Consider the following 16,365-nt stretch of genomic DNA (forward strand, 5'->3'; position numbering starts at 1 on the left):
GCAGCATGGACTCGTGCGGCAAGCGCACACTTCTTTTAAAACAGGTAGCACGCGCGGTCTCAGATAATTCTTTTTATTTTCGCGTCCGAGCAGGCCGTATTCAATTAGGCATACGCGAGTGACAGTCGACGAGTGTGTAATGTCCGTCGACTGACAGCCCTTCGTGTGTCACGAATCGAGGGGGATGAGATCGGACGAAGAAGATTCGTAAAGTTTCACCGACCTCGAGTTTCTCATCCGTGAACGGTGCACTCGTTTCGCACGCGGATTCTGTCCTATGCGCAGTAATTATGACAGTTCGTTCGATCTGCGCACTTATCGATTACGCGCCCTCAAAGGGCCAACTTTGCGTCGCTCGAGGTTAAAATGCGCGGGAAAAATGCGCAAATCGTAACGAATTGACGCTTTCGTATATTATATGTAATCGTGTCTCGTCTACGTATAGTCGCGTTCGTTTGGGTTTGAATAATATGCGAGGATTGACGGCCGGTACGCGATTCCGGCATTCGAACTTCCCGCTTCGAGCGCTCGATAATTTCGAGCTTTCCTCTTCGAAGCGCCGATTCTCGCGGCTCGTGAAAATGTGATCGAACGGCATACCCTGTGTCGCGCGACGGATTTTTCGTGCCCGGTAAGCGCAAATCTTTTTTCTATCAAAATGACGGTGAACCGATCGGTGATAATAATGGTGTTGATGCTGGTGACGAGCGTAATTGTTTTGGTTCATACGAAGGACGTGACGACACTGGAGTACGACGATCTTCTTCCGGTGAACGAGACCAACGCCCGGCACCGAGTCCATACAGGTCGGATTGAATGATTTTTGCTCGTTTTTTTTCCATCTTTTTCGTTCATTTAATTTATCTAAACTTGTTATTCGATGTTTTACAAATGTATCAAAATTTGAATATTATCGAGATTGTTTCCTATAGATTTTTTAATATTAACGTATATTTATGTGATTATATGTATGTGCATATATATATGTATATATATATATATACACACACATATATGTAATAAATAACACTACTATACAAACAAAAATTCTACATTATGTATTTTGAATACTATCGGTAGTGAACGTACAAATACAAGTTCGTATATGATTTTTCCCATACTTAACGCCGTCAATACGCGACTACATAGTATTATTATTTACATTCGTAAATTTTACTGGATTTACAAGATTTATGGGATAGCATTTTTTAAATAGCTTCCAACATATTTTTATATATCAGTACAGAACCGAAAGACTATTTTTACGTGTGAAAAAGGCTCCCTTTTTCCCGTTTTGTTCATCCCATTCAATACATTCGAGTTTTCTCGGCAGTGATTATACACGTCACGATTTGCATTGAATGTCACCGCTCATTTAAATTATCGAAAGTATCGCTTATGTTTGTTGCACAATGTGTGTCACGATACCTTCTTAAGACGTATGACCTTACTGTGAAGAAAATATTAGTATTGTTAATTACATGTACTATTTTGTAAACTATATATCTATTTTCAATTACCCACGCCATATTTTATGATTGTTATAGAAGATAATATAATACTTGAATTATTTTTTTGACTTTAATTTATTCTTTTGGAAGTCTTCACCGTGAAATGAAAAAATAAATAACATTTATAATTGTTTTCTGTTTGCGATATGGCAATTGCACTGTCTCGAAAAGAACAGTATGACGGTGAATGCTTGAACTTTGTTACTCGTCTTGGATTTGCTAGGGAAGAATGACCTTTGCTCTAACGCTTCTGTGAAAGTATTATACGTTCGCCGAGTAAGGCCTTGTGCCTTTCCGAAGTAATCTTCTAACGCACGCCTACTTTTCATGGGGAAATTTCATTTTCCCCTTGGTTTTTGTGTCGTCGAAATTTAAGTGAAATCGTATTTTCGTCAAATGTTTCCACACGCCTCCGTGTTTGATCTACGTTGTTATTTATAAATAGAACTATGAAATAATCATAAATTTGCCACGCGCGTTAAGAAACGCCTGGAAAGGCATTATTAGAAACTGTAATCTATTATTCTTAGCGTAATTCCTCGTATATATTAACTTCTAAATATATTTCATGATTCGGATACTTGTAATTAAATTTTCGATATTTCATCCTATTCAAATATTTGTTAATTTCAATAAATTTAAATAATTGTTAAATTTCTATTAAAAATTTTCTTTATTAATTAGAATTAATATAGTTCATCTCATTTTTATTCAATTAATCCTATATCATCGATACTCTGTGTAGTATAATAAAGTTTTCGAAAATTTTTAATTCAAAATAAGCTATCAAGATTAAATAATGTAACGTAATGTAATTGACGATATGAAAAACAAAAGGATTTCATGGTGGATATGTTGGAATGATTCTCGATTTATACGGATTCCTCGCTCATAATTCAATGCAAAAGAGGAAAGAGTTTGTAAGATGACTTGACTCTCCACTAGCATTGACGATCACGTATGTCGTTGAACTGCATTGTCCCCGTTGTTTCGATAATTCACGTCGAAGTAACTGGTACTGAGGTAACATCCGTAGCGAAGGTTCGAATTATGTAATTTCTAGCGAAATCCGTCGGTTGGTTGTTTCACTGCTCATTTTTAATTGTGTGCATTATACAGAGAGACAGCTTTGCGACACGATCATTTCGTTTTAATGACACTTCTCATTGAACTTGCTTCATTCGGATGAAACTTTTTCAAATATAGTTTGCTTAATTTTTTTCTTGCTGTTTAACTTTATTCGTTATCGAAACAATGTTTGAAATGTAGGAGTAATATAAATTTTAACATTTTGAGTATATCTTTATTTTCGTACAATATTATTCATATTATATACTAACTTTTTACCAAACGTCTTGTAACGTACTAATGCATTTTTGAATTAATTAAACATTTTGAGAACACGCACATGTTCATGCGAAGGTCCTGTAAATGTTCAGATACTTTTGCCAGTCATTATATTCATAATCGCTAGTTTAATTAAACTACTTTATGTTCAAACATTTCAAGGCCAGAATCTCTCATTCCAATTATTTACATTATTTAATTACACGATAGCTGCCTGATCATTTCATTAAAGGGTTAACGGTGACTAACTAACGCGTCATTCACCTCGTCTAGAAAAATTTCCCACGCCGTAAAAGAATTCGTCGATAGCTATCGTTGGACTGTGTCCATCACATTAGCTTTAATCGCGTTCGCTTAATTTGCATTCGTTTAGAAAGGCGGAAATGCGTTTCTGTGCGTGTCGAGAGAGGTGTCGTATGCCAACTCGATGAACTCTCAAACGAACGTCTAACTGTGCGTGCAAATTACTTGTGCGATCGCGCTTTCTATCAGCGTACGAACGTTAAATAGAATTTTACGTCGCGTCTCGTCCGTGAATGTGCGTGTTCTTTAATCACTCCTGGCCAAACGATAATTAAATCAAAATTCTCCGCTTAAGGATCTTCATGTATACACGCTGGCTGCCGGTATGAAACAATACAGGATATGGTGTAACCTGGACGTGTTGAAACCGTGGTACAACGAAATTGATTCAGAGACATTCTAACCGAGTGGTCGCAAACAATCGATTTTTTTCTAATTTAATAAAGCGAGGCTATGCACATATTCGTCTTCTATCGTTGTTCATTTCTATATATGTATTATCATTGGAAAGGCGTGGTATATTTATAAGAATTTCCTCTCCATTCCGTAATAATTATTTCGTATAATAATCTTTTAAAGATTTCTTTTTGGTCCGAATAAACAAATTTGAAACATTAATTACTAATTACAAATGATCAAATCATTTGTAATTGTAATCACAATTTATGCTTCAAATAACTCACGTCGTTTAGCATAATCGTCTTTTTTCTAATTAACTGGTTATTAATGAAACATAGCTGCAATTTTCGCCGGATAAGCGAATCAAATATTACGAGTTATTTTAGTACGTGAGACACTGTCTGGCACATCTGATGCATATGCATGCACTAAACGTAAACGTGCTGGCAACGTAGAGTTCTTTTTCAACCTTGGTGCGAATGGTATCCCGTGTACGTGTTGAGCCTGTTGTTAAGAGCTCGGTATCGTACGAATTCTACTAATGGTTGACCGTACGAGCCTGATGTGCTCCGAGCGCTCATTTAACGATACAGCATTTACGATTCGTTGGCATTGTTTACGGTTTGGAACAAGTTCGTTAATAAATCACCTGGCATTTTAAGCATGCGGGACGATTAATCCACGATTGCTGCCTTTTTCGTTCCACAGTTCGACAGTTGCTTGCTGTGTCGTAATTAATTTTCTTTCTACGTAAGTGCGATACTTACGACTAGTGTTGTTGGATTTTTGCTGAAACTCTTCATGTTATTATACGAAACGTTAATGCGAATCTATAGAAACGTTGCGTTAAAGCATTCGTAATTCTTTTAAATGATTCGTCAATTTAACAGTTTAATTGCGAAAGAAAATCTCAAGAATTTGTCTAATATTTTTTCGTTACTATTCTTTTGCAACTTAGAACCTACAATTTTATGAAGTATAAAGAAATTGAAGTAGTCACTACAATAGACTATTTTTTTTCAAATCATGGAAATTCTTCTTGTGTCTCATTCGTCATCTCTTCATCGTCATTTATTTAACTAGCCTCTATAATGTATTTATAGCGTCGTGATTTACAGTGTCGTGATACGTACTTTCAAATAGTAGTTGCCTGATTTTTTTAACCAACATGTGTTTATGTACTTTCCAATATTATTTTAAAATTCGTGCTGTTCTTTAAAGCGTGTTAGGTTAGCCATTCGAAAATCTTATCTGCAAGATGTAAGTGTTCGTAGAAGTACAGGAAATGAATTAAAGGTACGCGAAGGGAACACCATGCACTACAGCGCATAGGAACTATACGTTTTGATAAGAGAATCTACGTATAAGATCGTGAGCGAACTTCTTATCTTCTTACGTGTAGATAGTTACACGCAAGAAAGCAAATAGGATAAAAGAGTGAATTTCGTGTTAGGCACTAGGAAGCCTCGAAGATTAATGTACAAGCAATGTTAGATGATTGGAGGAGATTTAATTAAGATTAATTCCATCGCTTTCGATGATTCTTCTAATTCGCAAGTATACAGTGTTACGCTGTTATGGAACAAATGTAATTTACCGTTTTCGTGTCCCATCGAATCCAGGAAGTTTCGTAACTGGTCTATTAAACATTAACGTATTGTAACTTAATACCGTTGAAGTAAAGTATTTTCAAAAAATAATTTAATCGATCCTCTAATATCATACAAGTCAGATATAAAATAATAGAAAACAATGAGCGTACGAATAACATTGTGACTCCGTCTCAGGAAGAAATTTAGTTTCAATCGTGACCGTGAAGAATCGCGTGCATCATCACGATCTGATTAGAAAAATTCGATAATTATTTGCTTATTTATAATGGACCGAAGTACGCGCAATCTTAATGATAATAATCGTCAGGGCCGCTACGTGTTCCTTAAAGTGTTGCGCATTGCCTTCTACGTGTTACGTGTATGGTCTTGTAATGCGATGCAAGGATTTCAAGGTTTCGCCTATATGGGTATGAACAGTTCTCCTATTCGTCTGTGTTGCGTACACCGATAGGATCCAAACGAGATTTAAACGAAGTTGCAATAAATCATGTATAACTTGCCATTGAAAGTTGGACAGCAAACCAGTTCTCCCGCAATACCCCCTTTTTCCCGCGATTTTATTGCTCCAATTATTTCGCCGTACATATGAAATTGAAATTTCACCAATTATCCGAACAAAATAGAGCGTACCGGTAGATACTAGTCTTATACACTGAATTCGTGACATTTTATTTACTTGAATGCACATTTGCAAACAATCTCAAAGCATGACCATGATGGTAAATAGAATTACAAGGGGAACCTGCATTATTTGAATAACGCTATCCGATGTCATTGAAATCTCGAATAGATTTCAAATTCAGCGTCGTTCTGTTAATTATTTATGACAACACCATCGATTATACCCTTGTATTCGCACGTTATTAAATTTACGTCGTGTAAACTTCGTTACTTTTCTTTTTACCTCCTTCGCGTATCACTTTATACAAAACGAGCTGAGAATTCGAATGTGCGAAAAGAACTTGGCACATTTCGCGGTGTGTTTTAGTAACAAGCCGAGTCATCAAGTTTTCTTGCGTATTACCATTTCCTGCACTGAGCCCTCCGTTTTTTCGGTCTGGTTTTACGAGCCGAGCAAAATACGATCGTTCGCTCGTTCGCGATTCGAAGGGTGTAATTTTGCCACCGATCGCGATTAGGGACATTAACTTCGCTTAACTTTTTTTTGCCGAGCAGATATGGCTTTGCATTCTTCTCGAAGGCGCATAAGTCCGCCCGTTACGTCTGGCACGGTCGTTTCGCTCCCGTTATTATACAGAACAATGAATAGTTAAGATCGCTTTATTGCCGAGCCACCAAAGCTGCTGGTCGTTTCAAAGCTATCATTACAGGAATCAATGACCTCTTCCTTCGCATCTTCTTCTCTTTCGAAGATAACGGAGTCGTCTGATTTTTGAGAACTTTTCTTTGTTTCAATATGAAGAGCTAAGCAGTATTGTTTATCATTCAATTTTTAAAATTTTAAAGAACGGATGAATAAATTATATAGTGGAGAGAGTAGGAATATCAGACACTAGGGTTTTTATTTATATATACGGTACTGATATCTGTAACAATGATTACAGATTAAGTCAGTATCAAGTATCAACAGAGATCAACAGCGCTTAACGAGTATCTCCGCGACAAATTATACCGAGTATTTATTCCGAACTATTTGTTGCATTTACGACGCAGTGTACGTCCATTTATTTATTTCATATATACTCGACGAATTGCGACAGCAACCTATCATCCGTGTTATTTAATTACATCTAACACAACCTAATCTCCACAGATCAAGTATTATGAAGATTATAACATTTTTCTACGATTGCCATTGTAGTGTATCGTTCCTTGGTTAGAGCTGTTCGTTTAAATATTTATTTACACCTGCTCTAAAATTCCATAAATCAAAAAATGAAATAAGTATTTGGCACTTTCGTCCTTGCTTCGATTACTATCGGGACATTCACTTGTACAGTGGGTTATAAACCCTGAAACAGGACTCCTACGAGCTCATGACAAAGCAACTCGCACCTGCTGAAATTGTCCACGCATAGTAGCATTGCTGGAGCGTGAGCAAATGCACGGAAATAACTACCCTGTTGTTTCAAGCGAGCTGCGGGGAAAAATATCCCAAGGTGTATAATTGGTAAATAAAGGGGCGGTGGGAAACGTGGCTCGGTGAAAACATTGACGAGAAAAAGGCGTTGGCTCCGCGTCTCTCGATATCGTCGAGCAATAAATCGGTGCCGCGGGACAATAATTATCACACGCGGCGATGTTTTTCGCTTCATTGTATGCCGGTTCCGAGCACGCGGAATGCGGTTTTTCTCGCGTCGTTTTGACGTTCTGATACCTGCTGTTGCGGGCTGTTCAAGATTTTGCTAGCACTGACAGTACAATGGTGCTAACACGAACATTGCCAACGTTTCGCCGTCATAGCTTCTCCAGCTAGAAAGACGCATGCATCGTTACGAGGGGACAATCGTTGGTTTGCGTGGATTCGTTAAATCAGTGGAGGAAGGCATCTTCTTTTTTTCTCTTGCGTTTACTATTTCTGAAGCATCGCCGCGATCAGTGAGAAATAAATTTTAATGGCAGAAACTATCGGAGTTGTTCGTGCAGCGGTTCCGTTTAAAATGGTACCCAAGAAGCAAAATGACGATTATCAAGTGGTACGACTAAGATGCGTGTTTGTATTGGTACAGGAGGTGAACGTGAATGCGCGTACAACGTGCTCGATATTTGCAGAGAAGAGGGTGTGGAACCTATACTCCGTATAATAGCGTATTATGTTAGTTGTTGGTCGAGATGATATCTGATATACGTAGCAAGAAATAAATATAAAAGTACGGAGCGTTCGTGTATGCGTGATTTTCTAATTATTTTGAACACTTCGGGCTATTGGAATTTTTCTGAGAAAATTTTATTACCTCGTATCGTGTATCGTTATTTGTTATATAGAGGATTGATCTTATCTGTCGCGAATGCTTCGAATCGTAGCAAACGAACCAGTATATCATGATTCACATTGATCGGTGGTCCGAGTTTCTGATTGCGGTCGTTGCGATAAATAAGTAACAACAGGATTAAAAGAGAACAGATTTGCAGAAATGGTAGTGGCGGTAATTAAAAAGATAGTCAGGTAAAATGATGATTATTGACTGCCGCTGCGAGCTCCGGGTATACACAGGTGAATGTAAATGCAGGTTAGTTGGATACTCGCGATGAAATGGGTGTGTAGGGTTCTGCAAGTATACTGTACAGTGTAGGTATAGCTGGTTTACAAGGCTGCGCTTCGTTATAAAGTAGGACTAGACCGCTATTTATTGTAGATAACAATATAAAAGAGAAACCTTTGAGAACTCATCGAGAAAGTGAATAAAATATAGTATATTTATTCTTAAGAAATGTTCAAAGTATCAAGTGAAGATCGGAATTTTATTATTAACAAATATTTAGCACGAGAATGCAATATCGAATTTGCTCAGTGGTTGCACGATATCACAGCATCAGATGCAAAAGATAGCATTCCAAATCGGATTTCAAGTTGAAAGACTAGATTTTCTATATTTGGCAACGCGGCTTACAATCCAGTATGACGACCGCTGTTCACGCCTAGTTTTTGTGGTCAAGAATCGGTAAATATAAAAGTCGAAGCGAGTAATAGAAACGATGGAATACTATCGATAAAATGTATTGATCGATCATTCGCAATGTACGATCGAATTTTCTGTAACGTAATCTCCATTGATCACACCTGTGTTCTATTTGCAAGACCCGACGTTTACGAGGAAAATTCATCGTGATTAAGTTATCATTCTGTGACTTGGGTGAGAAATTTCTTCATCGGTGATCACGTCGTCGTAATTAAAGGTAAAGTTGATTATAATAACCGGTCACGACGTTAAAATTCGTGGCAACATCAAGGTGTTTTTACTTATTAAACCGACGAGGGAGCGTTTCAGCCACTAAAATGCTGCAATTATCCGCGATTCGTATTTACTGAAACGGTATAGATGTGGATACTACAGGCGAATCACCGACACGCTTTTTTCAGGAATGATCGCGCGGCGCGTTGATTAAAAATAAAACAAAAATTGTCAATACTACGAAAATGTGTATCTAAACGTTGATTCGACATGTTCGCAGAGGACAACCAGGTTTTAACATTTTCTCCTTCGCATCTTTCTGTTATCGAAACGATTTTCCATTGAAAAAATTGAAATAATTACGATTTTTATCACAGTTTATATTAGGACGAATCTTCTCTATTTAACGTGCTATGAATTATCGTAATTCATGTTTAGTTGAAAATTTTGTTCTAGAGAATATTGAATTTGCACGAAAAATTAAACGAATTCTAGTTCCAGTTTAATAACAAAGAGATCGCATTATTATAAAGAGTCAGTTTCTGAATACTATAAAATCAAAATATTAACAGAAATGATAATTTGTCATGTTTTCTTTCGGTGACTTTCATACGAAATGTCATCTGAAGCAACTTGAAGTTTAAATTCTAAAGTAGAATCTCGAGAAGTTACTAGTTAGATAAAAGATTGAATTTTTCCAAACGGAAACAGGCCCCATGGGACTGTGTCATGCCACGTTGTAAAGATTGAGCCCTCCTTAGGGGATCTGTGTTGGATGTCCTGATCAGGAGGAGCGAGGTGGGTTTGAATTCAACATTCGCTGTGTAACACAGCGTGCGTAGTCGAGTACACGACGTATATAAGCTGCACAGGTGAAGCGGGATCTCGGTGGTAAACGGATGCCACTCTCCTTCTCTCTTTTTCCTTGTGTCTCGTTCGCCATTTTATATGATACGAGTTACCGTCGTCGTGGTCCTCTTGCTGAATGCGCGCAGGTTTATACTGGTCACTCGCATCCTGTGTCATTATCCATCATTACGGAGTCGGACAACGGTGAGGAATCGTCTGTGTCGGAGTCCGGCGTGCCGTGTAAAATCTCTTCCTCCTCCGTTCGTCCTTTTTTTCGTCGGTTACTTTGATGATCGTTGCGTGGTCCCCATGAATTCGCACGATGATGCTTCTGGCGTGACTCGGATGGTAGTTGTTGAGCACGATGGAAGCACTGCGGAGAAAAAATTATAGCACTTATTTCGTAGAATGTCGATTACCCGTGAAATTGAATTTTAGAAGAATTGGTTATTATTTTGAAAGTAAATTCTTAGAACACTGCGATTGATATCGCTCGTGTGCTCGTTAAAGTCTCCCGCAGCGTGCTCCTATGCCCTTATGACTTATATGGATTACTCTTTTTAATTCGACTTCTTAACTTGCTTTATAATATCGAGTTGCACCTGTCGCGTAGATTATGATTCCGATCTAACGAAGGCAAGTGATATTTACGGTAAGGTTTAACGTTAGCTTTAACTTTATTTGAAATTAATGTAGTAAGGTCCACTAAATACAAATTACGTATAGTTCTGCAATTTATTGCGCCTGATACGTTATAAGAGCACCGAATGTAACTAACGATAAAAACTATAAGGCGATCGATTAATGTCAAAATAAAGAAAAATTCCTTCTTACGTATACGTATAATATAATTTTTGTACATAACTTAAGTTTTCGTTCCTTCATAATTTTTTTTTAGATCTAATTATACAGTACGTCGTTTCTCTTTATCCCGAGCTCCTTTTTAATCGCGACAACCCCTCAAATTCGTGTGATAACACTCAGTCCGTAAATATTCTGGTGCATACACGCGTACGATCCTTCTTTTTCGTGATACGAAGCATTAAAGTCTCTTACATGGTATTTCCCCCTTGGTTGGCTTACCTCTTGTTATGTCCTGCTGTTGAAGGTGGTTGCTGGTATATGGGGGGTTCCGATGATTACACCAACCAGCTCGGTCAGTCGAGATAGCCAGACCGAGGCTGCTCCACTCATGGATGCTTTATTTTCCGAATAAGCGTTCGGTCAGGTGATAGATTTTTCTCTGGTCTTTTTCTGATGAAGATCCGCAACGGATACTTCGATTTTGCTGCTCTGCGAAAATATACAACGAAGGGTTTAATAAAATCGCAAATTCCCATCGAAAAATAACGCGAATCATATACAGCAATTTTTGCAGTTGTTCGTAATTTAGATTTTATAGTTATTGGCTATAATATTCGTACTTTTCCTATCAAATTTCACTCAAAATTATGGTGGTATTTGGAATTAATTCCATACAACTTCGAATTTGATAGCTAAAGAGATATCTCTTTATTATTATATTACACAAAGCCGGTTTAAATCGAAAGGTTTTCTGCTTCTGCATGTATTCCAATCGTGCATTCTTTTATCTAATACATCTGTTATTTAGTATATTTGAAACGATCTTCTTACTATAATAGTACATAGTATCGTGTATTTTTAAGACTCAAAATTTACGAGCCCTTTTACGATCAAATCCAAATTTGTGTAACCCGTATATCTCTGAAACGTTGAAAGTAAAGTAGGAAACAGTAACGGGCGCAAGGTTCAACTGAAAATTTTTCTGGTAGAATTAATTGTAATATATTGCAGTATAAAGTACATCTATAATAGAACGCCTGCAGCGATGGCTTTCAGGCATTCGATGATTTATTTAAACGTTCACGGGGCCTCCGTTCTTCTTGGAAAATTTATTGAACAAGATTTAAAGAGCAATGGGAATCTAGGAGTTTCACTTCGTAAACATATTTCATCCTCCGCAAGTTTGCTGCTACATGGGATATTCTTCGAGCAGTCGTTTCATATACACAATTTATTTCCAACGTACAATTAAATATGCTAAGTAGCAAAAAGCATCGATGCCGAAATAAACTTCGTCGCGCATTGTGAACCTAACAGGTGTTTTTACTGTTTGATGTAATAATCAGCCTGTTAACGCGCGAGCATTGCGTTGATCTTAATATTATGTCTCATATAAACCGAAAAATTGAGAAACATCGTTGTAACAAGAGCAGCGTAAGAAGGAGATGCTTCTCTAAGATAGCGACTCTTTGTCTTCGAGTACAATACAATTATTTAAACAAGTGTTCCTTCGATATACAATTTCACTGTTTTCAAGATATCTTTCATAAACGTGAAAATTGACAAGTCGTAAAAACCGAACATGCCAACAGCTCCTAACGCGTTACGAAAGAATAGTAAATGTGCGTGTCCTGGTGCGCTTACTTTTCTCAGAAGAGTAATTGCCAGTCGGTTCTAGCTCTTCTTGAAATTCTGAAAAAAGTAACTGACACTTCGATATTTCGTAGTCAACCGTAATCTACGTCTTTTCATCGGAGCATGGTGCTCGAACATAGCACGCAGCGTATTTTGCTCCGTTTTAATCAGAATATCGGCAATTTCCCAGAGCGGATAGTCGTACGACAGCCGCGGTACACATAGCTATAATCGCGGCTACTCTAAACAGGTTTCCAAGAGACGCCGGATGAAAAATCGCCGCGACACCGGCGTGTTTCTGAGAATCTACCGTGCGATCGAACTCGAACTTGAAATCGAGACTGGCTTGGCGCGCTCGTAATCCAGCGATCGCGATTTTTCACCGTGGTTTTTCTTCCGTTTCACAGCGGTGAGCCAGGATAACAGTTGCGCTGGCCGGTCGTTTCCCTGGCGACGTGGGATTTTCTTTTCCTCGGTCAATCGACGTCGCGCGTATACTTACGATCCACCGTGGAAGAATCTTGGTTGATCGTAAGCAACAAGTACTTACGCGAGCGTCGAGTCGATGGCGCAGGACGCGACTATATTATAGTAGGTTGGGACCATCCATCAACCGGATCGGGGTAGACGAGTAAAAAGCTCAAACTTGTCTAAACCGATTGCTCTGTGCAGCTCTCACGGTCGAGCGCGACCGCTCATTTCAGATAATCCGCGATTGCGTTCGTCTTCGTGGGCATTTTTATCGCGTCAACTTCATACGCGGTCTCGGTTGCCGAGATGCGTGTTCGGGAATGTAGATAGGATCGCGTGTGTGCGTGAGCTTACGCGCAGACGATACCCGCCGTGGACCTGTTCATCCTCGGGCTTTATAGATGATAATGTCTTCGTGGAATGTAGGCTCCTTTTACGCGGCGCGACGCCACGCGGTATTTGGATTGATGTTGGCGTTTGATGCGAAAATAAGAGGCCGTGTAATTGCAGGGTGGCAACGTGGAATTCTATAAACGTAAACGGTGGAATTTCGAGTTGGTCATTAAGGGTGCGTTTTTGATAATCATTAATACGGTATTTGCTATTTGAAAAGGAAAAAGAGCGAGGATAATCTTATATAGAGTCCAATTAAGGTTTATAGAAAACAGTTTATACGAGAAGTTAGCAACTATCTGAAGTTTTCCATCGTCTCGTGGCGATGGTAAGTGGTGTTTTTACAATTTGCGACGGTTTAACGACCACGAGATAGAGAAGAGCAATTATAGGATATCCCTTCGCTGTAACGTCCATCAGAGAGCCGTGTGTTTATAAGCGCACGAGTCCACACCAACGCATTTTCCTAATGCTCGTAAACCGCAATTTTGCGTTGGGGATGCGTTGCGCGTTGCCGCCCTCTAATGAAGACGTCGGTAAATGACTTTTCTTTCATGACAAGAATTCGTGCACGCGATGTTATTATTAACGATCTAACTGTTAATTCAACTTCTTTAAATAGACTCGTTAGTTTAACTTCTTTAAATAAACTCGTTATTCAACTTCTTTAAATAGACTCATTACTTCAATTTCTTTAAATATACTCATTTTTCAACGTTCAACATTTGTACTTTAAACTGTACGTTTCTCTATGTTAAATGAACTGCACGCGAAGGAAATATGACAACACTATTTTTCACGTTAAACGGTTAATTTCAGCATTCTATTGCGCGAAACGTGAATGTTGTTCTGGTACGTGTAGTAGACGACCGAAAGTTTTCCTCTGTGAACAGCATTGCGGTCGTTGCACGTGCTATTTACGAGGATCGTGGAAGCGAGGTAAAATGCCGCTCAATGAGCATTTACGCAAGTCAAAAACGCTGTCATAGCGGCTTATTATTATTTCACGAGGTAAAAAGGCGTTGCCGAGCCTCTGGTAGACCGACCCTGTTCATTACGCTTCGCGTGTTTCACATGGAAACATTCTTCTGCAATTTTTCTTGCGTCGTTCGTTTTGATTGCTCGATCACTATACTTCCGAGAAACTGCCGTTTAAAAACACTTTTCGTAGGCATTTTTACTACTCGAACGTTCATCGGCATGGTTGACCATCGCGTCGCTGTTGCGGCTAATTGTATGTGTAATTGTGTCATCGCGTACCCAGCACCGTCATTAAATATTTCATTTCGACATTCGTACATGCCTCCTCGTCACGCTTTTGGAAAACGAGGTTATGGCAATTCTGTCTTCAAAGCAGTTTATTTGTTGCTTATCGTTGTTTGTATTGATATTTAGTAAAGAATTAATTGACAAATTTATTGATAATTGACGGATGTATGAGAGTTAATAGTAATTTGAGCGTATCAAATTTGTCGATCTCGTTCGTTAAGAATAAATTACAGAGCTACGTCTAAATCACATCATTTGAGAGCATTTGACTATTAATATAGATTTGATATAGGAGATTTAAATGCTTGATTTATTGCCTTGTACCACTATAATTTGTAGGTGATACTGATGATGATACATCGAGCATTAATCGAAGGCGAACGTGTCGCTTGCGTTGTAAATTAATTAGTTGAGCACCTTGTCACACTTTTGTTCTTGAATTCTGTACCTGAGTCCCATACTGCATCTATAATCCGAGCTTTAAAAATAGCAAATTTTTAATCATTTTTAAAAATTGATTAAGTTAGTTATGATTAGTAACTATTTCTAACAATAATTACTCCTGCAAAGAGCGAAATGTTTCATCCGTAATATGTAGGTGAATAAAGCTCAAAGTTTAAATAAATAAACCAAAGATACGGCAAAGATAAATCGTGCTCAAGATTTCTGAGCGCCTATTATACAGTTTTTTTTAGAACTGCTATATCGACGTCTTGTTAAATGACGATGATGCAGCAACGTCCGATGATCGAGTAGAACTGGAACTAATTCTAGCAGTTTGCTTTTTCTTCAATCTTCCAACTAGTGCTCTATTAACCCAATATCGTTGGCCTCTTCATATTCTCTCGATGCTTGACCTATTTTATATAAATATCACAATTACCTTTATATTCTTTTAACATACGACATACCATTATTTCTACAATATTAATCAGGTTTGTTAAATGCTATATTAAGTATCTTTCAAGTATATTTCTCAAAATATTTTCAAGCCACATTATAATATCGCATCTTTCAATTGTTAACAGTCGTATATTAATATTTATTTTGATTTAAGTCTCGGCTGGAAACCGAGGGTTTTGTTTCTTGAATATTAACCGCAAGGTGAGTCTCGTCTTTACGAACCACTTAATAATTTCTGCTTTACGAGGCCGACGTATTACAACCTCTACACTTCCAACGTGCTTTGCCCAGCTACTCGAGGAAACTAGCTTTTTACGTCGACCGCGGATCCCCTGTGTGTGCCGTACACGCGTCATCATAGGAGCTGTTATAACGCTAAAAGTAATTGCAACGTGTAAGTTGAACCAGCCTCTCGTTTGAGTTGGCCGTAGAACTTGAACTATCGCGGATTCATGAAAGTTTTATGCTTCTCGAACTCTGCCAACCTCCCGACAGATGATAGTTATTGACCGTGAGATGCTTTAAAATACTGACGATAGCTACTCGCGTTCGCTATGCTAAATTCATGTCGTGTCTCAACTCTGATCGACTCAAGGTCATCTGACATTGAAATTCGTATCCATGGTGGTCACCGCTTTTAGAATGTTTCCTCTTTTTACCTAGCGCAAAGACTTTATCTTTGAACACCACGTAGTATAAATTTCAATCATCAACCAAGCAATTCACACTTTTACCCACATTCCGCATTAAAGATTCAGCATTGCTTCTAGAATTTATTGTCTTAAGAATAAATAGCACAAATTTTGATTTCAATTCTCACCCAAGCAATTCAGATATTTCTTAGATCCAACACCGAAGTATCGCTTTCGTAACTTATCTTTAAACATTTAAAGTTCTCAGAAATATTTACCAATATTGTATCAGAACTAGATTTAATAACGAACTGCCTGTTATACACCGTTATTGACTTACGAGCGTGAAACGCACGCGATAGACGTGCTAGAACGGATATAA

The 16,365-nt window shown here is 38.1% G+C and overlaps 1 protein-coding gene across 1 annotated transcript in view; it reads left to right on the forward strand.

The window, feature by feature from the left end:
* The first annotated feature begins 12 nt into the window (after positions 1–12).
* LOC126921417 (uncharacterized) overlaps positions 13–16,365 on the forward strand; it is a 215,668-nt gene continuing 199,315 nt past the window's right edge. The window contains exon 1 of the mRNA XM_050732987.1: positions 13–806. Coding sequence (XP_050588944.1) covers positions 659–806 — 148 coding nt within the window. The 5' untranslated portion in view covers positions 13–658. The remainder of the gene's footprint in view (positions 807–16,365) is intronic.

This window comes from Bombus affinis, chromosome 10, assembly GCF_024516045.1.
Source record: "Bombus affinis isolate iyBomAffi1 chromosome 10, iyBomAffi1.2, whole genome shotgun sequence".
In the NCBI taxonomy this organism is placed as follows: Eukaryota; Metazoa; Arthropoda; class Insecta; order Hymenoptera; family Apidae; genus Bombus; species Bombus affinis.